Here is a 27,653-nt window from a genome sequence, read left to right as displayed (position 1 = left end):
ATCTCTAAACAGAAATATATGTTTGGAACTTTTTCACCAGTCTTGGCCAGCAGTGGTTATGTTAGTGTGTGAGTCTAGTTGCTCAAGCTTGGAAGCAGAACGACAGGACTTAAAAAGTTGGAAAGCTTTCAGCTGCTCAGTTACTTGAAGCTTTTGAAAGAACTCTCACTACAACTGGATTGTACATAATGCCAACCTTTGATGAGTTGTTGGTGGACATAGGGGAGTTTGGGTCATACCAGAAGAGGGTTTTTTTGCTAACTTGTGTTCCCGGTATACTTTTCAGTTTTGTTTTTGTGGGGATAGTTTTCCTGGGGGATACTCCTGCTCACTGGTGCCGGAGCCCCGCAGTGGATGAAATCAGAGAAAAATGTGGCTGGACTTGGGAGGAAGAGAGGAACTTTACAGTTCCCCAGCTGAAAGGGGCTGAGGGTTCCTTCAGCCAGTGTGAACAATACGATATACATTGGAACAGCACTGACTTGAGCTGCAGCAAGCCACTGTCACAGTCCACTAATTACTCTACAGATGGGATACATCTTACTCCCTGTAAGAATGGCTGGAACTTTGATACTTCAAGAACCACTATTGTCAGTGAGGTAAGTGTTTAGTTTTTACTTATTACAGTATAAGAAAACATGAGAATATTTTTCTAAAATAATATTAAAACAAGAATAATTTCTTACCTGGCTCCAAATTAAGAATTGTATTGCCACATAAGCAATTTTTCACCATTTGAATACATTGTTCTTTATTTAATTGTTCTTATTATAGGACAAAATAAGAACATTTTTCTAAATAAAAAAACATTTTTTGTAGTTATTTAATGATGTTATGTATTTTGTTTGCATTTTTGTTTATAGGCACACATTCACATACTCTTTTCCAGACTGGTTTGTATTTTGTAAAGATTTGCATATACCGGTACAAGGGGTAGTGAAAAAATCAAACCCTGTCAATATAGTGTAATGTCCCTGCTGGTGTAAAGAAGTGTATTTTGAATGTAAGGGACGGAGGTTTAATTCCATCTCTGCCAACAATCACGCAGGGAATGTGGCCATTCCCCAGTTATGTAATTGAGTGCCAATTGGGGAATGGCCACATGTATAAAAACAAAGCTAAAGCCTTTGTTTTGGAAAAGGAGTTTGGGGTGAGTGTTTGACTTGTGAGAGACGAGGTGGAGTTGGCCGAGGAATGGCTCCGCCGGGAAGTCCAACCCCAGCCATCCGCCCGACAGTGTAAGATGGACCCATCTGTTTTCCAACCCAATGGGACGGCGGATTAGATGCCCAAGTTGGTGCCTCACCTGTGTTGAGTTTGGGCACTCGTGCTATGCTGCCCACTCCAATACCTGCTAGAGAAGAAGGAATGACCTGCCCAAAAGAGGAAGGGAAGGGGCGGACGTTCCCGGAGGAGAGCAGAGGGAGAAGCCGTTGCCGTCTCCAGTGGCAAAGGGGGAGGCTCCGTTGCCGTCTCCAGTGCCAAAGGGGGAGGGTCCGTTGCTGTCTCCAGTGCCAAAGGGGAGGAGCCATTGCTGTCTTCAGTGCCAAAGGGGAGGAGCCGTTGCTGTCTCCAGTGCCAAAGGGGGAGGGGCCATTGCCGTCTCCAATGGCAAAGGGGGAGGGGCCATTGCCGTCTCCAGTGCCAAAGGGAATGAGCTGTTGCTGTCTCCAGTGCCAAAGGGGATGAGCTGTTGCCGTCTCCAGTGCCAAAGGGGATGAGCTGTTGTCGTCTCCAGTGGCAAAGAGGGAGGGGGTGTTGCCGTCTTCAGTGCCAAAGGGGAAAGAGTACCCAGCGACGCCGCCCCTGCTGGAGTGACCAGCGCCGCCGCTCCTGGTAGAAAGGGGGTTAAATGGGTGCCCCCTTATAAAAGCCCTGGGGTAACCACAGGGGTTAAACGGGCACCCCTGACAGAAGACCAAGGACCACCTTGGCCGAAGCAGTAGGAGAGGGGACCACCGACACCACAACCCCGACCACCACCCGTGTCCAGACCTGGGCTCCCAGACACCCGACATTGGTGACCGGACGTCTAGTCGGTGGGCCTGGTTCCCGGGTCGTTGCATCATCAGGCACAGTCGGTTGACTGATTTCCTGCTTTGCTCCCCCTGGTGGCCCAGATGTCGCTCCACGGTCGCCGGGGCTCACACCTCTACCGGCTTCTAAAGTACAATGACAACCTTCTTGAAATACAAACTATTTAAAACCCTTGGGGCTCTCTACCTTTAAAAGTTAATAAAAGTTAATAATTGTACATTTTTGTAAGGGCAAATTAGGGCTCTAGTGTAACTGCTAAGTTTTATATTCTACTTTTTCATAGAAAACAGACTAACTGCTGCCATCATTCAGGATGAATGACCTTCAGTGCAAACACCTAAGCATTTCTTAATCGATCAAATACCATCTCTGTTGTTTTGTCTTTTTTGGCACATTTTCTGGGTTAATCTCTGTCAAGAGAAAAATGAGTTAAAATAGGGACAATACATTTTCCACAAACTATCCTGACAGAAGGAAAAAACTGTCTGCAGAAATTCAACAGGATAATCATTATGCTGTCCCGTCAGTGTTGAAAAGGAAAACAAGAAAGAAAGCACTGCTTTGCTTTTACCATTGTGTAAGGCTTGACAAGCTGCCCTGCTTTTGAAAAAGTGAGTGCATCTTGAGAGGCCCCAAGCTTTTCCATGAAGCTGAAAGAGCAGCCAAATAAGAGAACACATCATTTTACTGAAATACAGCTAGGGTCGACTCTCTCCGGGGGTTCTGTGCAAAATGGAATTTGCACACAACCCCACGTGGGATGCTAAAGCAGGGTAGTGAAAAGCAGAGGAACTGGCATTTGCATTTTGTATTTATGTATTAATTGGGATATAACTTAGAGCTGTAATATAGTACTCTGTTGTATGCATTTTATAAAGTTCCATGTCACTTTTGTACAGCATTAGATGTGGGGTATCCTAATCCCGTGGCATTTGTACAATGATAACCATATAAATGCTGTCCCAAATTAAGTGACCCGTTTTCTAAATGAAAACTCTAATAAAGTTGCCCATCTGACTGCTTACAGGTAGTAGTAACCACTTCCTCTTTTCAAGATGCTCTGTCTGATGGTTCAGGTGCCAGAATGTTCCTCTTGTTTAATAGTTACACTGAGGGAAATTGCAATGGCATTTTTACAAGAAAACATGTTGATTTTTAAAATAGCATTCCCTTGCTGTAGTACCACCTCCTAGAAATTAACCATTTTATGTGCTTTGTGTTTTTCCTCAGTATGACCTTGTATGTGAGCATGCATGGAAGGTAGACCTTACCCAAGCTTTCCTGAATGTGGGATTACTAATAGGAGCGGTAGTCATTGGCTATGGAGCAGATCGGTTTGTACCTCTAAATATATATATATTTTCTGTAAATAATTTTTTTTTTTTTTTTTTTTTTAGCTAGCTTGTCTTTTTAACCACACATTGACCAATTCTGTTTTTAGGCAACACGCTATTTTTTTTTTTTTTACTGGCCCCAACAAAACATATGCTTTTTTATTGTTTTGTATTTGATTTTGCAAGCTAGGTTGAGAGTGGAGCTTTTAAAGCTGGCAAGGCTATGTGATTAACGTAGTAATTAATCATCTGTCTTTTAATGCATCCTATAGTAGTTACTTTCAGGAGGTAGGTCAGCTATCCAGAAAATACCCAGATTCTGCCGCGTCAATGCCCATGTTTGAACGCCCCAACCCCAGTTAATGTGTGTTAATGTGTGTTTTATGAACATTTAAAATTACAGTAGACTTACGCAGCACCCTTTTTCAGGCAAACCATTTACGTTGTATTTTACCATTTAACACTAGTACAACGGCCGAGGTTATACTCATACCTAAAACCGCCGCAGACAGTCATTATGATGGTTAAATTTTAAACAACATGTTTTTTTTATTTTTAACAATTGAAGAAGTGTTGACAATAACATTGTAAATCAAAATAACATTTTAAAAAAATCATGAAACAAGTTTATTTTTTAACAATTTATTTTAAACTTCAGTATTTTTTTGGGGGGAGGGGGGTTATGGTTAAGGTTAGGAGGGGGCATGTATTATTACTAAGCATCAGAGAAGAAAATTCGCTAGGCTTTTTAAATGGTGATGTTGGATGATTTCCTCGACTCTCAAGAGCCTCTGTTTCTGAGAGCCATCAGTCTAAACTGCCTAATAAACATCCCACAGAGGGCATGTGGCTGAGGTAATTTCTCACTAAATAGATAGCCACCCCCTAATGTTGTTATACACGTGTCTCATGCTACCACCATGTATAATAAAACTGTAGAACACTGAGGTTTCTAAGAAAATTATCGTTCACCATGAATAAGAATAATAATAATAATAATAATAATAATAATAATAATAATACACATTATTTGAAAATGTAATCAATGAATTCATTAATTATTGTATTTATTTATTTTTCATATGCTTTCCTAATTCACTTTGTTTTGCAGGTTTGGTAGAAAGTTGTGTATCCTTATTTCTGTTTTTGGATTGGGAGTCTCCGGGGTAGCAATGGCATTTTCACCCAACTATATAATGCTGCTGTTGTTCCGCACAATTCAAGGTGTCTTTGGGAAAGGAGCATGGATGGCTTCATTTGTGCTGGGTAAGAACATTAAAGAAAATGGGACTAACAAAATAATTCCAGTAAATCATTTCCAATATGAAACACACATTATAGTAAAGGTGAATATGATTTGTTTTATGGTAATTTATTTAGCGCTGTTAGTGAAGAAAATGTATTGAATGCAGATACTTCAATGCTACACTTGCTTTCAACTTTGAGATATTACATGAAGGAACTACTGTAAGTCATAGGAAAAGCAGTGATTGGTACTCACAGGCTTTTGCTTCTTGGAGTTTGAGTTATATTAAAGAAAATAAATGGCAAGCATTTCATTTATTTTGTGAAGAGATATATATATATATATATATATATATATATATATATATATATATATATATATATATATATATATATAATGTGGTAAGTTAGAAAATAACCCCTTAAATGTTTAATTATTCATTTAAATACGGCGTATATATATCTTGAATAACATACTCAGCCAAAGTGGAAGGGGCACTCACTAACCCACCTGGCCAGCATGGTGAGTAATGGCCAACTCCTCCACCCCCCACCATGATGAAAGCACATACAAAAACATGGCCCTCATTCCCCGGAGGCTGGATTGCCACTGACCAAGGCAGCGGCCGGTTAGGCATAAAGGCAGAAGGTGCTAAGAATCACCGTGTTACGATTTTAGGCTGCCACAGAACACTGACTCTAGCTACGTACAACAACAGATCTCTTTCAGGTGAAGCAAGTCTTCAAGAGTTGGAAGAAGAACTTAAAAGAATCAAGTGGGACATCGTAGGACTAATCGAAGTACAGCAAAAAGACGACGCGCTACTAGAACTCAAGAGTTCTCTTCTACCGAGGCAATACAGATGGACGAACAGGAGGCATTGGATTCATTGTCCACAATTGAATCAAGAATAACGTAGTAGAGATTGACAGTGTGTCAGAGAAGTCTGCATGACTGATACTGAAAGTTTCAAGGAAGTATGAACTTTAGGTCATCCAAATATATGCACCAACAACAAGATATTTGGATGAAGAAGTCGAAGATTTTTATGAAGTACAAGAACTACACAAAAATGGGAAGAGCCACTATAAGTTCAACGCCTAAATTGAAGCCCAGCAAGAAGACGAGAATTCGGTCTGCAAATTTGGACATTGTGACAGGAACGAGAGGGGCGACAGACTTGTCAAATTTGCAGACAACAAGACCTTATTCATCATGAACACCTTCTTCCAGAAGAAACCCATCAGGAAATGGACATGGAGAGAATGTACACCTAAACACAGCACTAGAGAGAGTGAAATCCAGAAGCAAAACCTGGTGTTTCAACTGGAACTGAAGAATAGATTCAGTGCTCTTCAAGATCTGCAAAAAGATGAAGCAATTGAGGTAAATAAAATCTATAAGGAAGTGACGCAAGTAACTGCAGAAACAGCAAAACACATCGCTGGAACACAGAGTACAAAATGCGACCAGAAGATCACACAAGAGACAAAACACTGCATGAAGAAAAGAAGGGAAATGAAACAAACAGCAGCTCTGAAGTCAAATACTGAATACATTGAGCTCTGCAAGACAGTAAGAAAGCACATTACTCAGGATATATGGTCATTCAACTGTAGGTTGGTAGAGAAAACTATTGAAAACAACCAAAGCATGAAGAAAGCAAAACAAAAAGACTAATCTTCAGGAAAAAACAGATTTTAGCAATCATACAAGCGGACAGGACTATCATCAAAAAACGCTAATTGATTTTGAAGACTTTTACAGAAAGTTATATCAAGATGAAAAGAGCAACGTAGCAGATGATGAAGACGAGACGGAAAAAATGCAACTCGAGGATGAAGTTCCAGACATTCTACCGGAAGAAGTGAAACATGCTATCAAACATATGAAGACAGGAAAAGCACCCGGAGAAGACGGCTTAACGACTGACATCGTGAAAGAAGGAGGTGAAGAACTGACAAAAATACTGTCATGTATTTTTACAGATTGTATTAAGCAAAAGAAAGTGCCAAACGACTGGAACAATGCATTGGTGATACTTCCTATTATCTACAACATTTGTACTAAGATACTCACCAACAGACTTCAAAATAAATTTGTCTCGGCACAATCAAATGAGCAAGCAGGATTCTGGAGTGGATTTAGTACAATGGATCATCTTCAAGTTGTACGGCAAGTGATTCAAACCAGCAACGAGTACGAACTACCACTTTGCTTGGGATTCATCGACTACGAAAAAGCCTTTGACTCTGTTTACACAAGATCTGTATTAAGCTCTCTGAAAAAAACAAGGAATTGAGAAAACGTACAGAGACTTAATAAGCACCATATACAAGAATGTAACATCCATAGTAAGACTCCATAAGGACAGCGACAAAATCAAGATTGAAAAAGGAGTTAGTCAAGGAGATACAATTTTCCCAAAGCTCTTCACGGCCACCCTAGAAAACATTTTTCTAAATACTGGAATGGGAAAATAAGGGGCTGAAGATCAATGGAGCCTACTTGAATCACTTACGATTTGCTGACGACATCCTAATATTTACAACGTGCCCAGAAGAATTACAATCAAGAATACAAGAACTACACAAGGCTAGCATCAAAGCAGGTTTGAAAATGAACCTGAAGACGACTCAGGTTATGTTCAATAAATATACCACTCCTCAGGCAATTGAAATCAATGGGATCAGGCTTGAAGAAGTCAATAACTATGTACACTTAGTTTCGACAACAGAGAACCACATGTGCGAAATCAACAGAAGAGAAAAATGGGCCTTTGGAAGATAAAGCATGGTTCAGAAAATACCTGCCATGGCCAACAGAAAGCAAAACACGACTACAGCAGTTTATTTGGGAATGTAGATGAGGAACCGGATACCATGGACGACCAATCTACGATATTTTTTTGCAAGAACCCAAATCTGTCACAGAAGACCTACCCTTATGGTAGAAGCAACATGCCTCGCGTTTTCCAACACTGTCCCAATTTGCAAGGGAAATGTTATGCATACTGGCAGCATCGACTCCGTTAGAGAGGGGTTTTCAGCAGCTGGTAACACTGTTACAAAGAAGCGAGCCCGCCTAAGTGAAGAAGTCGTGGACGCAATTCTGTTTCTTAAAAAAAACTGAACTTTAAAAAAACAAAAACACTTCTGATTTTGTTTTTAAATTATTTTCTGTTGGACTGTAAAGTGAACAATGCAAGGGTGAGTTTATTTAAATTCTATAAAGGCTTGAACACGAATTGTGAACAAAATGTTAACACATTTAAATTTCTTTATTGGTTGGTATTTGTTAGTTACGAAAAGGCCTGAGTACTGCCGCAATGACAATAGTATACTCAAGTGCTGTGTTTTTGTTGTTTTTCAGATTTTTTTTGTTTAAATATATATATTAGTGGTGGGACGAAAATAATAATAATAGATGGGCTTCAGTGAGTTATAGGAAAATAATTTCATCTCGGGTTTCTGTGATGTCATAAATTACGAGACAGAAGGTTGAGTAATTTATAAACTGTCACAGAAACCAGAAATGGAATTGTTTTCCTGTAACTCACTCAAGAGGCCCATCTATTATTTTTTATAATACATGGATACCCTTGTGATGCTACTATTAAAGAAGAGGATTCAGCAGTACAGCAGTACAAATATAATATTAACTGGCAAAACTGCAATTACTGACCTGTATTATGATACTAACCCTAAATTTGTTTATTTGTTTATTTTGTAGTAACAGAAATAGTTGGATCAAGCCACAGGAGGGTTGTCTCTATTGTGGCTCAGATATTTTTTACATTTGGGGTGGTAATCCTTCCTGGGATTGCTTATCTCATCCCCTCATGGAAGGCCTTACAACTGACCATCACACTGCCAACCTTCATCTTATTAATATACTTCTGGTACGTGTTATTATATGTTTAATAAATAAATGGCCCATCATGTATTCCATTTTATAAACAGACTCATAACAATCAGTTGAAAAACAAATTAGATTAAAAATTATGGAATTACTGCCCTGTTTAAAATTTGTAGACATAACCTTCCTATTTATTTATTTATTTATTTTTTATTTTTTTACAAATCCAGACAATCCACTATTAAACCTATTACTGTTCTGATCAATGATTAATAGTTGGGAAGAGTAACCACTCTGATGGGACTCACCATCAAATACAGTAGCTGGGGTGATTCTCCATTGCTTGGCACATTTCATTAAAGATTAGTAGGTATAAATCTAAAGTTGTCTTTTTAAGGCTCATTCCGGAATCCCCACGGTGGTTGTTGAATCGGCAAAAAATAAAAGAAGCCCTGAAAATTGCAGCGGACATTGCCAAGCATAATGGAAGATCATTACCAGAAAAGTACAGAGAGGTAACAGGATTCTAAAGTTCAGCTTTGTCTTAATGAAACAGCACTTCCAATACAAAGTAGAACATGTTGTTCTGCTGAAAGGCTAGCAATGCATCCTCAGCTAAATTAATAGTGGCTCTGTTGAGCTGGTCAATATTACTGTTAATTATTAACTCAACCCTTTTGTGCAAACACAGTATAGTAGTGTTTCTATTTTTGTATTTCCATTTTTTCCCCCTAAGTTTGTTTCTATATTTGTTTAATGTCCAATATTAAATTAAAAGAAATAACCAACAGCAACATGTCTCATTTCTGATCAAATCGAGTCACTGAAGGCTCTAGAATGGTGTACTCTAGAATGGTGTAGTAAGACAGGCACCTAGAAATTATATTGTACTGTAAAATGGATCATGATTGTGGAACACAGTCTGATGCTCTAATTCTCATTTTCAGATGAAACTTTTAGAGCCAAACCCTGAAGATCTCAGTAACCCATCCTTTCTAGATCTGTTTAGGACATCACAGATGAGAAAGCAGACATTAATTCTAATGTATGCCTGGTAAGAACACTCTTAAAACTCTTAAGCTATTTCAAGAATGATCAATGTTTACTAACTTCAGTTGACTCCATAGACTGGTTTAAGGCTGTGTCAGTTTAAATGTTAAAACAGTAAATGAAAATAAAAATCCTAAATGACATAGTATTTTATGTTTCGTTTTTTGAAGCTCTGCGTTTAAATTGAATTTGAGAACATAGATTTCAGGGTTTAGTTTTGCAAAAGAAGCACCATACAACACCATCTGAACAGGAAAAAAAGCCAATGAAAAACATTTTCATTTTTGTTACCACCTTGACAAAGAAGCACTTTTAAAGGTGGAGGTCTACTGCACCCCATTTCAACGAGGTATCTAGGACCAATCCACATGAAAAAAGAAATAAGGGCCAGGGGTCACAAATGGAGATTAGATAAAGGGGCATTCAGAACAGAAAATAGGAGGCACTTTTTTACACAGAGAATTGCGAGGGTCTGGAACCAGCTCCCCAGTCATGTTGTTGAAGCTGACACCCTGGGATCCTTCAAGAAGCTGCTTGATGAGATTCTGGGATCAATAAACTAATAACAACCAAACGAGCAAGATGGGCCTAATGGCCTCCTCTCGTTTGTAAACTTTCCTATGTTCTTACATCAGCAGCATTTCACCTGCTGCCATATTCATACAGTACAGTAAACATGGATGTGTTGGCTTTGGGGTACAATATTACTGGATGTCAAGCAAGCTCTTTTAGGAAGCCTGTCAAATGCTATCTTGTAGTTGGAACATGGACATTTTGTATTAGAGAATCAACTGTTTAAGCATTAATGTACAGTGGTGCTAGATCATTTATCATGTATTCCAAGTCATGGAAAAGGTGAAGACATTTAACAAAAGACAAAGTTATCTATATGTAATGACAAGGAGGATATTAAAGCTATTATAAACCAAACACATGTTTTCGTTTGCAAAGACATTTTTAGATGTGTTTTTAGAAACACTGATATCTTGGTCTAAATCGATTGAAAGTTGACGCCATTTAAAGCGAGTTTCAAGATTCTAGTATGTTAGCTTTTTGAGGGAAACCTAGCAGTGGGATTATGACCGCTCTACACATAATCTGATTGGATGAGACTCTCTGTTTATAATTTAAGTGAATTGCCTGTCAGAGATTGTATTTGTTGTTTCAGGTTCACAAATGCTGTGGTTTACCAAGGGCTTATTATGCGTGTAGGAATCGTGGGGGGTAACTTACACCTTGGGTTCTTTATCTCTGGGATTGTGGAACTGCCTGCAGCATTCATTATTTTATTGACTATTGACCGAGTGGGGAGACGTCTTCCGTTTGCCACTGCTAACATAGTGGCAGGAGTGGCATGTCTCATTACCGCTTTAATTCCAGAAGGTAAGCTTTTTTAAAGTAGTGCATTGAGACTGTCTTTCATATGCTAACGTCTGCTCTGTGAACATTAAAGAGGTTATTACCACTCACATTGTTGTTGCCGCAACAGTTAAAAACTGTAGCTGTGGGGTCCCTTTCTTCATTCTTTTACATTATGGAGCGTGTAGCCAGCATTCGGCCTGTTCAGTCCATCTACGTTGATGAGATGGGTTTGGACTTTGTGCAAAAGGTGCTGAGTAGGTGTTGGTCAAAACAGCCAGTGTGCATTGTGGAAGTATCCGGTCAATGTGGAGGGAATGTCACTACGTTCGCTGCCATATATTCCAAAGTGAGATTGTGGCCCATTTTACCGCGCTTCTACATGTTTGTATTTCATGCAACACTGCGTGATCTGGGAGGTAATCTGGGAATGTGGCAAACAAGGAGAGCCAATACTTCTTGTAATGTCAGTTTTAGTCATGCAGTGCGGGTGCAGCAATGGCTCCATACATATCATGATAATTATTTAAAAATAATGTCAAAATAATAGAAATGATTGCTGCCAATTAGCGTCAATTAACAATGATAAAGCTCTTTAAATTTCAGCAGATGGTGCTTCCACCTTTGATCATGTGCTTTTGTTTTTACTGAAATATTTAAAAACTATAGCTGTATTTTATTTTAAGTTTGTGATTGATGTACTGATGAGAGTATTATGTTTTCCCAGGTGCATAAATGCATTTGAAACTTCATTTTGCAAGCGCATGCATTTTGCGAATTACATAACCATTTCAATGTTTGTGTTAAATGTTTGATAATGTGTTTGGAGTACAAGAATTGTGCTGTAATAATTGAGAAAGAAAACTGTAATTGTATTTGTTTTATATATTTTTGTATCTGATTTGTTTTAGACATAAACTGGCTGAAGACAACCTTTGCAGTTATTGGCAGGCTTGGGATAACAATGGCGTATGAAATTGTTTACCTTGTAAACTCTGAGCTGTATCCCACATCATTAAGGTAGCACTTCAATTTAACAGGTGTATATATAACCCATCCCACATTAGAAAACACTGAAGCAAACTAAAGCTACTCCTTAAACAAATGTCAAAGTTGGTAACGTCTGCTTTTACACCCCTTTCAAAAGCTTCTTTGTGGAGCTGGCTAAAGTAGTTACTGGGGCTTGATAATGTGTCGAGGAGAATGGAGATTCAAATTCCTAATTTACTAGATTTATAGGGCAGGTTTAAAGAGTAAGTAGCGGGGGTTCTGAAAAAATATAGTGTTGCATGTCCCCATGCGTTGCTACAACTGTTCAAATAACATACCTGTAATTTCTTTTCATTGTTAACATTCTTTTTTTTTTTTTTTTAAATTGAGTCGTTGCCAATTATTTTTATTATTTTCTCCCAAATTTGGAAATGAACAATTATTTTTAGGTTCAGCTCACCGCTACCGCCCTTGCGCTGACTCGGGAGGGCGAAGAGGACACTCTGTCCTCAGAAGCGTGTGCCGTCAGCCGAGTGCTTTTTTTCACACTGCGGACTCACCATGCAGCCACCCAAGAGCTACAGCGTCGGAGGACAACGCAGCTCTTGGTCAGTTTACAGGCAAGCCCGCAGGCGCTCAGCCATACTGTGAGCCGAGGACACCCTGGCCGACCTAACCCTCCCTCCCCCTGGGCGGCGCTCGGCCAATTAAGCGCCGCCCCCTGGAAGCTCCTGTCCTCAGTCGGCAAAGGAATAGCCTGGACTCAAACTCGCGACATCCAGACTATAGAGTGCATCCTGCACTCCACGTGGAGCGCCTTTACTGGATGCGCCACTCGGGAGCCCTCATTGTTAGCATTCTGACAACATTCTACACTTATACCTTTAAAGTCTGTTTCAAAGCTCTATTCAAAATCTAGTGCACTGATAATGTAAGAATTATTGCCCACATTGTCAAGCAGGCAGCAACAACGATCCATACAGTGGTTTAGAGGACAGATCTCAAACCCCTGTGCACTACAGTGGACATTTTGGAAAGAGCTTTGAAACAGACTTTAACGTTACGTGTAAAAAGTTGTCAGGGTGTTAACAATGAAAATAACAATTACAAGTACGCTATTTAAACAGTTGTAGCAACACGTGGAGATGTACAGTATAATGCTATACTTTTTCAAAACCCCTGCTACTTACTTTAACTGACAGTTAAATGAAAACATGAATACAGTTAGACCCTTCAGAACTTTCTTCCACCAGTCAGAAAGCTTCATTAGTTAGATGGAAGATGACTGGAATATTCAGGCACAATGAAAAACAACCAGCAAAACAACATTGAAATGGTATTTAAATCTGTCATTTTAAGATTAAAATGTTTAAAATAGAAAAATGTCACCGGTTACCAGTTGCTAAATGCAATCTTGGTCTTGATCTGTCTATATGGTTACCTTCTTGATGGTAATTCCCTCTATTCGTGGTTGAAACTTGAATAGAAAAAAAGCATTTTGTTATTTTTTTGCATTATTCACTACATGCAACTTAAATAGGCACAGCAACGGACCATAATGCATTTTGTGCTGCATCTTTCTTTTTCTTTTTGAAGGAACCTTGGAGTTTCTGCATGCTCATCCCTTGATGATGTTGGAGGGATTTTAGCCCCTTTTTTGCTATACAGATTAGCAAGTGTATGGTTAGAGCTACCTTTGATATTATATGGTGAGTATCCTAATTTGCGTATATTTATAAGCTCTGTATTATGCTGATATACTGAATCGGGATGGTCAGAGAAGGCGTCAAGGAATTGCAAAGGATCTGGCAGTTAGAAGACTTCAGCCCTTGAAACACCAGGCAGGTTTTCTAATATATATATAAAACATAAATCTAATTTGCTATTATTATTATTATTTATTTCTTAGCAGACGCCCTTATCCAGGGCAACTTACAATTGTTACAAGATATCACATTATTTTTACATACAATTACCCATTTATACAGTTGGGTTTTTACTGGAGCAATCTAGGTAAAGTACCTTGCTCAAGGGTACAGCAGCAGTGTCCCCCACCTGGGATTGAACCCACAACCCTCTGGTCAAGAATCCAGAGCCCTAACCACTACTCAGCTGCTGCCCTCTTAAACATTACTAGAGTTATATAAACCATTTTCAGTTATCTGATATTTTCTGAACAGTTTCAGCTTGTCTTTTATTAGTTCAGAAATAGGTTAATGTGTATTGACAGTCTACCCACTTATGTGTGTCGTTTAAATGTGTATCCCGCCTAAGTGAATTAACTTCCAAAATCAAAAAATTACCAATGCTGCATTATTAAATTGACCCTGTTTAAGGTAAAAACAGACAACTGTGGTTGATAGTATATGTTGAGTTAGTTATTAAACAAAACAAGTGCCCCTTTAAAATAAAGTGTGATTGTTAAATGATTTGCATATTCTCCGTAACCTTGGGATTACCCTTTTCCAACTCAGCAGCTTCTCCCCAAGCACTGTTTGTTCTGTGACCCACAAGTGTACATGTTTGCTACATTATGTGACCCTCACAGGATAGAGTATTGAAATTAAACAACAGTCATCTGACTGAAATCTTGAACAACTCTGTTACAGAATAATATGTTTTTTTTGTTTATTTAAAAAGACAAAACAGCCATTGTTACTGCATTCTTTTGATTATGAGAGTTATTTTTGCTGCAGTTATTTAATGCATACTGTACATCTCTCTTTTGAGCTGTGGTTCAATGTACAAATCATAATTCAATTCAATTTCCTTATGCTCTTACAGGAGTCATCGCTTTGTTGTGTGGTGGGCTAGTAATGCTTTTACCTGAAACCAACGGCATTGATTTACCAGAGACAGTGCAGGATGTAGAAACATTAGGAAGGTAAGACTTAAGAAACTGTGCTATGAGTAGAGCCTTAGGGAATTGGCTTCAGAAATTGTACAAACTAACTATAGTTCTTTATCTCAAGATGTCCGTATAGGACTCCAAAACATACATTTTACAGCATCTGAAAGATGAAATCAGAAAGGACACTAGCACCCTAACAATAAAGTTTCTCCCTGAGCCAGGATATCAGTGATTTGATACAGTGGTTTATAGCTGTAAAGTTAGCATTTATTAAACATACTTTAAAGTTTGCTGAATTTTAGCCTACTGTAAATGATATTGGCTATTTATGTAAACCTGTTTTAAAAAAAAATATAACAAAAATGAGTTTACAGCAATAAGGATAAATGGTATATATCAGTGGTGCGCAAACTGGGGGGTGCGCCCCCCCTGGGGGGCCGTGGAGAGTCACTAAGGGGGGCGTGACTATGACTAAAGGTGCATTTCTGTAAATAAAAAAAAGCTAAATATGTAAATGTTAACAAACACATTCTTAAAAGTCGGATTGTAAGAGCAGCTCTGCAACATACAATGCACTGCCAAATCAAACACGTCAATAGGCATGGACTTGCATGTTAAAAGAGCACACCAGACGCGAGCAAAAATAATTAAAACTATTGATTTAAACTGAGTAACGCACAACGCAAGCGAAGCAAGCGGCATGAATGAAGCGAGCAAATATAGAAATACATTTGTTTTATTTGTATTTTGCTACGGGCTGTTTGCGTCGCAATGGACCAATCAGAAATAAGGTCAAAGGCTGTCAGACTGTCAGTGTCTCGCTCACGCAGAAATTACCACAGAAATAAAAAAAAAATCGACATCAATGAGAATTTAATTATTAAAGTCGAAAAATATAATCTTCTGTTGTATTGTGCCAGTAGATTTTTAGCAACATTTTAACAAAATTATTTAAATGTCAGGTAATAAAAACCTCTAAATAGGTTTAAAAAAAATAAATAAATAAATAAATAACAGTTAAATGCCAGCAGCCAGCCATTTTAAAGTGTTATGTTTAATAAGCTTCTAATCTGTAGTTTGTAGTAAACTGATGATCGATTCACTAAATTGTAAGCATTAAGTAATGCGATGATTGTTTAATTATTGCTTATTATTTTACCTGTCAAGTCTAACTGACATTGTGTGGCTGTAGGACTAAATTACAAGTGAAAACCTACAAGCCCTGTAAACATAAATGTGTGCATTCATGGATAGAGTGATATTGAAGTCAAAACCTTTGTTCAGCGGAGTCTGTCCATTCATGTTCATTGGGATTCCAAATCTGATTATCTTGTACAAAATGATACAAAATGGTACAGTTTGACTATCACCACTTTATCTGGTTGAATGATTTCATGTGCATTCATTCTGTATTTCTTTTTCTAGTTCTTATTGGGTGTTTCTGTTTTTGTGATTAATTATTGCAAAAGTCCTTTCTGATTCCCCAGTGATACAGCAACAGGAAACTGGTGACATCATCAGCCTTGAGCAACAAATAGAGAATGAAAAAGTCAATTGCTCTTACAAATGAGTAATTTTCTTAACATTAGTCTTTCTTAAAAGGTATATACGAAACCTTTAACTGGGTTGGCTGCAGAAGCCACTCCCATGACAGGCACTATATAAGAAGTGCCCCAGCAGCGAACACTCATCATTTTCCTTTTTAAACAGTTTTGAGAGGACCAGCTGTCTGCTTACTGTTTTAGCACCTTGGTAGTATTACGGTGTTTTTTGTTATTATTCCAACAGTAATAAAGGAGCCATCTGTCTTTGTCCTGTACCTTGGTAATTTTTTTTTGTGCTAGACCTTAGTTTCTGTGTTCAACCAAAAAAAAAAAAAGTTTTTCCTGGGTCTTCTGCAGTGAGGATCCTGTATTGGTAGACCCTTGTTTGTTATATTTTGTACTCCATTTGTGCAGTGAGGTTTCCTGTGAGCTAAGGTGAATTCCTTGTTTTCTTTTTTTACAACGTTCCTGCCACATTGTGGTTGTTGATTTGAGTTTTACCTTTGGTAGAACTCTAAGTGCTTACACTGCTTCTTAATGTGATTATTTAATTATTTTGTTCTATATTTTAACACCCCATATCCTGCTTTGTAGTTGCTTATTTAGCATAGGCCAATTAACATTTTGACGCTGGTGTTAACATTTTTCAACGTTGCGCCAACCCATTTGCATATTCAATTAATTAATTTGTATATTCTGTCAAAGTACCTAGATTGCTTTGTTTACCAACTACTTTTAAAATTTCAGCATTATTTTTTACTCTCGTGTCCCTCCTTACTTTGGTAATTGGAGTGCTCCAGCAACTGCTTCCCCTGGGTTCCATTTTTGCCTTTGTGGTGCTAAACACCCAGCTTTGGACCCACATCAGCTTTGTGTCACATGCCTGGGCTGGCAGCTTGCCTATGACGCGCTGAATACAGATCCTATGGAATGTCAGTTCTGTGCAGCACTGACAAGTCCTTCACACTCAGAGGCTTGACAGGATCTCTAAATCCGTCCTCAGAGTTATTTAAACCCAGGAAGAAGCCATCTAAAAGGCCAAGAATTATGTCCTCTGATTCTACCTCCTCTAGGAGGCTCGTTTGAGGAGGCTCGTTTGAGGAGGCTCGTTTTTCAAGATCGGAGGACCTCTTCATGTCCAAATTGAATAGTATGGACTGCAGACTGCAGGAAAATCGTCTGTCACTGCCACCACCAGAAAATACTGCAAGGCCTTTAGGGTTGCTCCGGCTCAGCAGGCCTTTTCTTATCCTGAGAAGCCAGTGGTGTCTGGCCCTGTTCCTTCTGCAGTTAGGCCTGTCAATCCTGTTCCAGGGCAAGGCCACAGATGATTTTTCCAGGACTCATCAAGTCTTACGCTGCAGCGACCCTCCTTGTTCAGGGCTGGGGGATACCAGTGCTACATAGTCAATTATCAGCTGACCCTCTTGGACAAGTTGGAGTCAGTTTCACCACCTAGCATGAGTCCACTCTAGCTGCTTAGGCTTATTCCCAAACACTCATTGCAGTCTGTTTCTCCTGTCGCTAAGGCTGCTGACAGGGTAATGGGTGCTGCATTGGTTCTAAAGTGATACACTTGGATGTCCCAGACCAGATCCACAGACCAGTTGAAATCTCATGTCCTGGACACCCCTTTCTCTCATGGACATGTTTTTGGCCCTCCCGTGAACTCAATGTTCCAGTCCATCTTGGAGGATACCCAGGCTCAGGAAGCTTTTTAAGGTTTCATACATAAGCGCAAGCCCTTGCCTAAGACCTACCACAGTGGACAGGCTTTGTGTCCTGGGCAGCAGTTACAGTTTTCCATATCTGAACCCAGTCATGGTGGACAATCATTCCTGCCTGAGCTCAGGGGACAGGACTGAGGCAACCTCCAGCTGCAGCTGCTGGTGTTCCACCTAAGCCTTATAGTCGTCCGTATGGGGTTTTCCTGGAAGAGATAGATGGTATTCACAGATGCCTCGAGGCTCGGCTGGGGTGGAAGATGGAACCACAAACAGCACGGCGGAGCTGGTCTCCTGCGGAATGCCTGCTACGGATATCTTGCCTGGAGATGCGGGCAGTGTTTTATACTCTCCAGGCCTTCCAAAGACGCCTCTCAGGCAGCCAAGTTCTGATCCGCTGTTGTGGCTTACAAAATTCACAAGGCAGGTGTCAAGTCTCGATTTTATTTTTCCAAAGAGCCTTCAAACTTCTACTGTAGTTTTACAGAGAAGAACATCACTTTCAAGACACCCATCATCCATGACCCTCAACCACCCCGTGGACCTGCTCAGTGGAGTGGTCACTGTCCCAGTCAGTGGTGGACATGCTGTGAGAGAAGATCGTCACTCCAGTTGCCGATCTTTATGCCTCCCTTGACAGTGCAAAATGTCTCCTGTGGTTTTCTTGACATCCGCATCCTCTGTCTGACAGGGTAGATACCTCGTCCACCATGTGGCCAAACAACTTCCTATTCACCTTCCTCCCTTTCATCCCTTGCTGCTGCTCTGTTTCTCGTGGTCATTACATCTACTTGGAGGGTAAGTGAACTTCAAGCCCTGTCTACTTCTAAGATAGGTGTTTTCTTCGTAGAAGGTAGATTTCTTACCAAAGCAGGTTACAGAACTTCATCTAAATCAGCCTATTGAGCTTGAGGCTTTTAACTTGGATGCACACGCGAACAGAGAAGGTGCAAGCTACATTCTCTGTGCCCTGTCAGAGCACTAGCATACTACATGCAAAGAACAAAGGAGCAAAATAGGAGCAGCTCCTTATATTCCATGGTGCTAATAAAGTCGGTCAGGTACTTTCTAAATCTAGATCAGCTCTAAGGCTGGTAGAGCTTATCTGGGAATGTCATGCTAAGGCAGGTTTTCTATTAGAATGCAAGATGAAGGTGCATTCCACCAGAGTGGTTACTACATCCTAAGCTCTCCTTCACGGTTCTTCCATGGAGGTCTGCAAAGCAGCTGTCTGGGATGCACCCCATACCTACATGAGGTTCTACAGGGTTAATGTCACATCCTCACTTTGAAACCTGTCTCCTTCAAGCTGGTACTTCCTTATAAGTAAGCGACTGAGTCTAGCTGATCTTGACCCACTCTATCTTTTGGTATGGGTTACTCATTCGTAAGTGGAATTTACGTGCTTTTTCGGTTGTCTAATCTCAGTGGGCGACAAGGAAATTGTGAGGGTTCGCTGCTTAGGCACTTCCTCTTACAGACTTCCTGTCATGGGAGTGGCTCGTGCAGCCAACACAGTTAAATGTTTCGGATATACCTATAAAGAAAGACTAATGTTAGGAAAATACCATTCATAAGTGGAATTGATGACTCTGAGAACCATGTAAGGTAAGGCAACACAGCGCTTTTCATTTGCCATTAATGGCATTTATTTTATTTTCACAGGGGCCACAAGGTTCAAGTTAAAAGAAACAAGTCGAAGACTAGAGATTCCTGCATATGACCACAAAGCAAGAGGAAACTTTGAACATAAACTAATGCCAGGTTACTGTCGTTATTACGCACAAGTATCTTAGTAAAACTATTATTTAGGAACAGTCAATGAAGTTATAATGGCTTGTGGAAAAGATTGGATCAGTACATAGGCACAGGGAAATGTTGAGGCTGATTTCATTAGAAGGAAATTGAATTATATTAAACGAGTTGATTTGATCACAGTTCAAGCATCCACACTGGTCTGTTTACTGAACAGTAGAAAAATATTTGCAATAGAGTCCTAAAATGTATTTGTAGTTTAAATTAAAGGTATACATGGGGTCTACACACAATAACTAACAGGTGCAACAGACCTAACTCTTTTTATCTCAAAAACTTCCAGCTTCAGCTTTTTACTCCCTGCGATGCAATTCTTTTTATCAGAGGTTTAGTGTGTTTGCAAATCCCTGGCGGCTGGCCTGCTGTACACGTGTAAGACTTCCTTTTATCAGTCCATGTTGCAGCTTTAGTACACTTTCACTGCTAGTTTGCCAAACACATTTTAAAAGGGTTATGTTATTAAAGTAAATATATATTTGTTTTTATAATTTTATTTATAGAATCTTGTTTAGTGATAGGATGCCACTATAAAAATGTTTTTTTATTTAAACTATCAGCATTCATTCCAATATATAACCGCTTAACAAAACTGTATTGTATATCTTTTATTTTTAAGTTCAAAAGGAAGAATCTTGTGCTTTCTCTAATGTTTTGTTTTTAATGTGTTAGTTTAAATGTTTTAATGCTTAATTGGAATACAAATACTATAGTTGCTTAAACTATTTTTGAACTCCTGTTCTATAATGATTGTTTTAACTGTTTAGTCTTCTCTCTTTCTCTGTATCCTTCCCCATCCCTATTTACTGTGTGCTAAATTGGTTGTGCCCATCCTTGAATCAATGATCCATTATTGGCAAACAAAAAAAGGAATAATCATGGATAACGTTCCCTGAAATAGGAATATTAACCATTATAAGTGGGTGTTTCCCTTTAAGACATCCGAACCAGAAAACGTATGCCAAAGAATTCTCGACAAAGCAGTGTGACGTGGCTGCTGCTCTGCCCCTGAAAGCATAAATGAGCTACTTACACAAACAACGCTGTCATTTTCCTTCGAGAACTACGACCATGAACACCTTGACCTCAAAGTTAATGGTTAATATTCCTATATCAGGGAACCAGGATTATGATAATAACCTAACATTCCATTTCAAGTAGGGAATATTAACCATTACAAATGAGAATACCCAAGCTGTCACAAGGGCATGGTTGTAGAGCCAAAACCGTTTTGTGCTTGTTAATCAATATCCCAGCAGTGACTGGAATGAAACATTTTTAGGATCAACTCACTAATGTTCTGTTGTGAGGGTGGACTGGGAAGCTGCCCTCAGCGCTCTAGTGCCGAATCCAGGGTTCTGCGGATCCACGACATTCAGTCGGTAGAACCTGGTAAAGGTATGGGGGGGGGAGCCCACACACCGCTGCACTGCATATGTCACGGACAGATGCACCCTGGAACAAAGCCCATGAAGTCGCCTGGCCCCTGGTGAATTGGCCAGTGAGCTTCTCTGGTGGAGGCAGATTGGCCAGTTCATAAGCAGTCTTAACCGTGCCTGTCAACCATTTAGACAGACACTGCTTAGACAGGGCCTGTCCCTGGGGCTTAATATACAAAAAATGTGTTCTGACTGCATTCCAACCTTTAGTCCTGTCAACATAATATGCTAATGCCCGCTCTGGGCAAAGTGTATGGACCTGGTGCTCCTTGTCAGATTGGAAAGGGGGAGGGGGGAGGGTGGAAAGCCTCCAATTCCACTGGTTGACATGAAAAGTCAGGATGGTCTTTGGCAAAAAGGCAGGGTTAGTATAATTTTCGATATTGAGAATGCTTGCATTTCACTCACCCGCTTAGCAGAGGTGATTGCAAACAAGAAATCTGTCTTGAAAGACAAAGATTTGAGCTCAGCTGAGTGCATGGGCTCAAATGGAGGTTTCATCAGTGCCAATGAGGAACTATGTCCTTCACCGGCAGCCTATGCCTTTCAAAAAACTCCCCGCCAGGAAGTGAGCTCCTGGGGAGACTTTTATTAATCAATTTTCACATGGCAAACCGAAATGGCAGCCAAATAAACCTTTAAAGTAGAGGAGGATTTCCCCTCATCGAAAAGGTCCTTCAAAAATTGCAGTATCTGCCATAGGGCGTGTTGTGGGTTCGAAACCACGAGACATGTACCACGCTTGGAACACGCCCCACTTGTACCCATATTGGGAACGTGTAGAGGCTGCCCTGGTGTTTTGTAGGGTGTCAATCACCCTGTTCGATAACCCCAGACGGCTCAAATGCAGCCGTTCAGGGGCCAGACCCAGAGCTGTAGGCTCGATGGGTTGGGGTGCCACAAAGTGCCCTGCGTCTGGCTGAGCAGGTCGCAGCGGATCAGCAGTTCCCACGGCTGGCCGATCAGGAGTTGCATCAAGGAGGAGAACCAGACTCTCCTGGGCGAGTTTGGGGCTACTAGGAGCACCCTGGCCCAGTCCTGCCTGACTGACCTTCTCCAGACATAGCGGGAGCAGCGTGAGTGGTGGGAACACATAGAGTAGATGTGCTGGCCAGAGGTGTGCCAGTGCATCTACCCCTAGAGGTCTCCCATCTCCTCTTATGGAGAACCACGGGACAGTGTGCCGACTCCTGACAGGCGAAGAGGTCTATCTCTGCTCTCTCGAATCTCTCCCAAATAAGGCTCAAGATCTCGGGATGGAGTCTCCACTCTGCACCGCTGGGGACCCCACTCGAGAGGAGATCCGCAGCCCAGTTGATCACTCCAGGTAGGTGAACTGCCGGGAGAGGGAGGAGGTTCTCTTGTGCCCACAGCAGAAGCTTGCGGGCCACACGGTGGAGACTGAGTGACCGCAAACCACCTAAGACAGACATTGAACTTATCTTTTCCGTCATCTGCAGGTAGCTTGGCCTTGCAAGAGACACATGCATAAAACCCAGGCATGGCATAAGCAGGACCAGTACTACATAGCAGTGCACACAGTAGTGAGTTTCAGTGCACACAGTAGACAGTGTCAATACACACAGTGCATACAGTGACAGTCAGCATCGCGGTGCACTCTCGGGATCAGGAGCGACAGGTCGTAGTTACTGCTAGTGGCTAACCTTCCAGTCAGTACAGGCATGAGACTGGAAGCAACCTGCTTGAAAACAAGCCTTTGCAGTAGTGTGCTGGAATATCAACACTATTACAGCAACAAGCTGTTAATGTAAGCACACCCACAGCAGCTGCTCGGTTTTGTTTCAATACTTACCTCGTGCAAAAGAAAAATGAAACACAATAAAATAGATAAAATATACAATAATACACACAACCGGTAGAATGCAAAGCAAAAACACGGTGAACAATTTTTTTTTTTTTTTTTTTTTTTAAACTCCAGCCGGAGTAGACTTTGTGTGCTAAGGTCCCAGGAAGGACGGCACTTGAGCCACAGGCTTCCCGCGGAGCACTAGGCCGCGGCGGGACTTCACCAGCACTAGGGCTGTAGTAAAAGAAAAGCTAGAAATAAACAATTTTTACTTCAGTGATTTCAGTCATTTTAAATTAGCACTTTTAAGCAAAAGCTAAAAAGTATGAACAATGTAATAGAAAAAAATAGATAATACTTATCAACGCTCTCTGATGTATTCAGGTCTAGTTGAAAAAGAAAATGGCAGCGTTGTTTGTGTACGTAGCTCCTTTATGCTTTCGGGGGCGGAGGAGCAGCCACGTCACACTGCTCTGTCGAGAATTCTTTGGTATAAATTTTCAGGTTTGGGAGTCTTAAAAGGAAACACCCATTTGTAATGGTTAATATTCCCCACTTGAAAGAGAACCTAAATCATGTTTTAATTGTGACTTTCCCTAGTTATTAGTTCTTCTCTAACTCTCTCTTGTTGGTCTGCTTTTCAATTGTTGACTTTTTTAAAATAACAATTGGGTGGATTTAATACATGTTCAGATGCCCAGTTTAATTACGTTATACATACAGTAACACACCTTTAAGTACAAACTGAAAGAGGAACAAAACATCTCACTGCCTCACTAGCCTCATATGTCTTCTTGACCTCTGTCACCCTGCACTGTTTGTTGGGGCATGCCGCGTCGTTGGACAGCAAGGACAGGTTGGCCGATTCAACAAGTGCAGCAATGGGGGCCTCTATAACCTGTCTCACTGACAGAGCGTGGCGATGCCGAGTGCTAAGCAGGCGTGAGGGAACGTTCCCTGGAATGCTGGGCCATCATTCCGTTAGTCAGAAACGTGATTGTCACTGATTTAATACGATTATTGATAATAATTTTTCATTAAAATTAATATTCAAGACTAAACAAATAATGTGCTGCATAATACTCTGTTAGTAGTGTGTGTAGATCTTGTCCGTCATATTTGTTTACGTTGTTGAATTTGTTTGAATTTCAGAAAGTCAGAAAACAGTGGCAGTGATGTTTTAATCACCATTTTAGTGTTTGGAGCATCTCTCTTTTGTAGTATGCTTTGTAATTAATTTTCTGTTAACTCACAGAATCGCTGTTTAGCAGTTCTTTCACTTTCAGCCATTTTCTCTTGTGAGAAGTGCAGGGAATGGCGGTGTGTTCCTTTGAAAAGGGGCAGGACTGACAGTGATGTGAACCAATTACATATCAGAGGGAGACTATTGCCCTGTGGTGTAGGGATGTTAGGGCAATAGTTCAATCTATTTTTGCTGCTATGAGGAGGCCAGAATTTCCAAGCATATATATATATATATATATATATATATATATATATATATATATATATATATATATATATACGCACACACACACACAACTTCTGTTCTAGCATTGGTGCTTTGTGTCATCATCAAAATTGAGCAGTAGGTGTTCATAATTGTCTGTTGTATCAAACATTTTTTTTTATCTTGATTTCTTATAAAAATAGACAGTAGAAAAACTTGTGTTTACTCTGTTACTGAGCATGTATGTTTAAAATAGTTGTACCACACACCAATATCTGTGTTAGCCCTTATAAAAGTTCACCATAGTAAAAGCATAGAACATTGTAATAAAACCACAGTGAAAGCATGGTAAAGCAAAGCATTGTGAAGAATAGTGAGGTAAAGTAAATCACATTAATAAACATGGCAAACCAGGGTAACCTATGGTATATGCACAGTATAGCCATGGGAAAGCATGGCAAAACTGCAAAAATACCGTGGTAAAACTTTATAAGGGAGTTTTCATTCAGATGAATTTGACAAGTTAAGCTCTTTTTGCCCTGTTTCTATATCCGTGTTGGTCTATAAATAAATACATTTTTGAAATAATGTTTAGTTTATTTCTGAAAAAAAAAACAGTGGTCATTCATTATCTGACAAAATCTTGAAATATGGCATCAAATGAAATAGTGAAAGGTGATTATGCAGTAAAGCAAATACTTACTGTCAACCTGGCCTAACCGTGAAAGAATCCAATTTGTGAATTATTGAACAGTCATATAAAGGGCCTGTAGTTTACTGATTCTTCTTACCAGAAGGTAGTATTTTAATAATTAACCATTTTTGCTTCAAACATAAATCTGCTGCCCCCTCTAGTGGTTGCCGTTTATAGCTGTTGATAAAAATATATAGTACAGTCATAATCTATTTACTGTACCAGATTGTCAATTAACCCTTTTTTAATGTAATACTTGGTAGGGCAGAAAAGTTCTTAACTGGCAGTTGTGCAAATAGTCAACTAATCAGGCTGCTCCCATTAGTCTGGCTAGTTGTTGTTATACAGTAGTGTTTCATGACAAACTAGTTCCTTTTAATAATGTACGGAACCCCTCAAGGTACATTGACAAACTTTTGTGAAAAGTGGCATTGCACACAGAGTGTCAAGTGTCAAAGACAGAGATTTTTTTGTATTTATTTCTGCCTGGTTATTCTCGCCGCTGATCTTTCAGAACCCACTTACAGTAGGGCATTACATTATTTTTCAATAAGCCTATTGGGGCATGTTCATTTTAGAAAAAAATACGTGATATGGTTGAAGTGGACTAAAATTCTGAGTGCTTTGAAGTTGTGAATGATATAAACTGATAAAGTCTAACAAACTAACTGAAACAAGTATTCATTAACATTTTAATATTATTTACCGTATTTTAACATTAGTATATGTAGATATATTCTTGCTATTGTCACAGGGGCCCTGCGCAGCCGGTTCTGCTTATGTGATATTAAAAAGAGCACTATTATAGCTTTATACCAGTAATAATGTTTTAATCATCTTGGAAAAGCTACTTAATAAAAATTAGCTTTGTCTTGCGATTTTCCAAATCGAACCACACGGAAGATATGAAAATAGTATCTTAATTGTGTATTTGCAAAAAGCATACTAATGATGGTTGTTTTATTAGCCATAAAGAAAGGAGAGGTTGACACTTACTAAACAGGCAGCAATGCTGTTGCAGTTTGTTTAATTCATTGTGCCTACTGTGTATCTATTACTTACTATAACAGTGACACCTCATGTATCCTCTTGTACAACACTCTCTTAAGAACGATGTAGTCTCAACATTTCCAATGTGAATGCAAGTAAAACATAGATTGGCATATGATTTTGCAGTACGTTCAAAATGTACTGGCAGTCTGGATTTCAAGCCTTTTATCTATCCCCATTATAAAGTATGTTACTGAATAACAGCACAATATTTTTGTATTTTTCTACAAACAAACAAAAACAGAAAGAAAGAATACACATAAAAAAAGAGTAAAGATAATTTATTTTATTTATTCTTTTGTTTGTAACTGTTTCAATGTGCTGTATTCACAAAACATTATGGAAATTATTAATTATAAAGAAAAATGTAAAAGGTTATTGTAGGTGCAGAATCTCCCAGAGTACAAATTAGCTTTTTATGGTTTTTTCAATCCAGTCAACAAAGTAGGACACTCTAACATAGACTCCAGGTTTCATGGCATTGGCACAGCCGAGCCCCCACGAAGTCACTCCTTGAAGAACAAAACTTCTATCCTGGTAACAAACCAGGGGACCACCGCTATCATTCTGAGGGAGGAATGGTGAAATTGTAGGTCAATCCACAACCTGCCAGATTTACTATAGGTTTAATCCATTGTCATAATCATAATAACTACAATTATTCCATTATTAGACTTGCAGGTGTGTAATACTGGTGAAGAATGCCATTCAGTAACTAACATGAAACTCAGAAATCAGCTGTATAAGTATTAAACACAAAAAACTATGTTTTACTTGACAGTAAGAGCTGACAATTCTGAAAAAGACCGTCACTGCGCCCTTACCTGCCCCATGTTCTAGGTAGGTCAGTTCAGGTCTCAAACCAGAACAACCCTGGTTGTTTTCATGTTGTCATAGAATTATATGTGAATTGGAAAAGCTAATTAGAAAAGTTGGAATATTAACACATGTGGAGTGAGACAAGTTATTTATTGTGTACTTTTCCAAGTATAAAAATATTTACAACTGTCATAACCATTTCAGCTTTTTTCTTTCTTTTATTTTGGATTTTGATTTTGTTTATATAAAAACATGTGTTTGATATGGTGGAAAACAAATTTGATGTATGTGTGGCATAGTAATGTACGGAACCCCTAAAGGTACACGGTGTAAAAATTAAAATGGGCGCCTACTATCTCATGTGCATGACATAATATCTCATGCGCAGGACATAATATCTCATGCGCAGGACATAATATCTTGTGTGCAAGACTTACTATAACATCTCATGCTGACGAGATAGTAAGTCATGTGCACAAGATAGTAATGTCCCTTTTAGGGGTTCTATAGTAATGAGATCATTGAAAGGAGACAAATAATATGTTGCACAAGCATTTTCCAACCAATCAATCCATGAACTTTATAGATC

General features: G+C 39.5%; 2 protein-coding genes across 3 annotated transcripts in view; one reads left to right on the top strand and one right to left on the bottom strand.

The window, feature by feature from the left end:
• The first annotated feature begins 8 nt into the window (after nt 1–8).
• On the top strand, nt 9–26,526 carry LOC117403251 (solute carrier family 22 member 3-like). The gene is made up of 11 exons (XM_034921282.2): nt 9–599; nt 3,268–3,371; nt 4,483–4,637; nt 8,350–8,518; nt 8,873–8,990; nt 9,423–9,529; nt 10,694–10,908; nt 11,796–11,904; nt 13,471–13,583; nt 14,659–14,758; nt 19,659–26,526. The coding sequence occupies exons 1-11, from the start codon at nt 189–191 to the stop codon at nt 19,714–19,716; spliced, it is 1,659 nt and encodes a 552-aa protein (XP_034777173.2). The 5' UTR covers nt 9–188; the 3' UTR covers nt 19,717–26,526.
• LOC117402942 (plasminogen-like) overlaps nt 26,517–27,653 on the bottom strand; it is a 60,206-nt gene continuing 59,069 nt past the window's right edge. For both annotated transcript variants that reach the window (XM_059024246.1, XM_059024247.1), the window contains one exon: nt 26,517–26,812. In XM_059024246.1, coding sequence (XP_058880229.1) covers nt 26,654–26,812 — 159 coding nt within the window. In that variant the 3' untranslated portion in view covers nt 26,517–26,653. The remainder of the gene's footprint in view (nt 26,813–27,653) is intronic.

Source organism: Acipenser ruthenus, chromosome 5, assembly GCF_902713425.1.
Source record: "Acipenser ruthenus chromosome 5, fAciRut3.2 maternal haplotype, whole genome shotgun sequence".
In the NCBI taxonomy this organism is placed as follows: domain Eukaryota; kingdom Metazoa; phylum Chordata; class Actinopteri; order Acipenseriformes; family Acipenseridae; genus Acipenser; species Acipenser ruthenus.
This window is presented reverse-complemented; position numbering and strand designations above follow the sequence as displayed.

What these genes read in the sequence shown, in the direction of transcription:
- LOC117403251 (XM_034921282.2), top strand. Translation starts at nt 189, where the DNA reads ATGCCAACCTTTGATGAGTTGTTGGTGGACATAGGGGAGTTTGGGTCA. An exon ending in ATTGGCTATGGAGCAGATCG is followed by an intron (nt 3,372 to 4,482) that starts GTTTGTACCTCT and finishes TTTGTTTTGCAG; the next exon opens with GTTTGGTAGAAAGTTGTGTA. An exon ending in GCTACCTTTGATATTATATG is followed by an intron (nt 13,584 to 14,658) that starts GTGAGTATCCTA and finishes ATGCTCTTACAG; the next exon opens with GAGTCATCGCTTTGTTGTGT.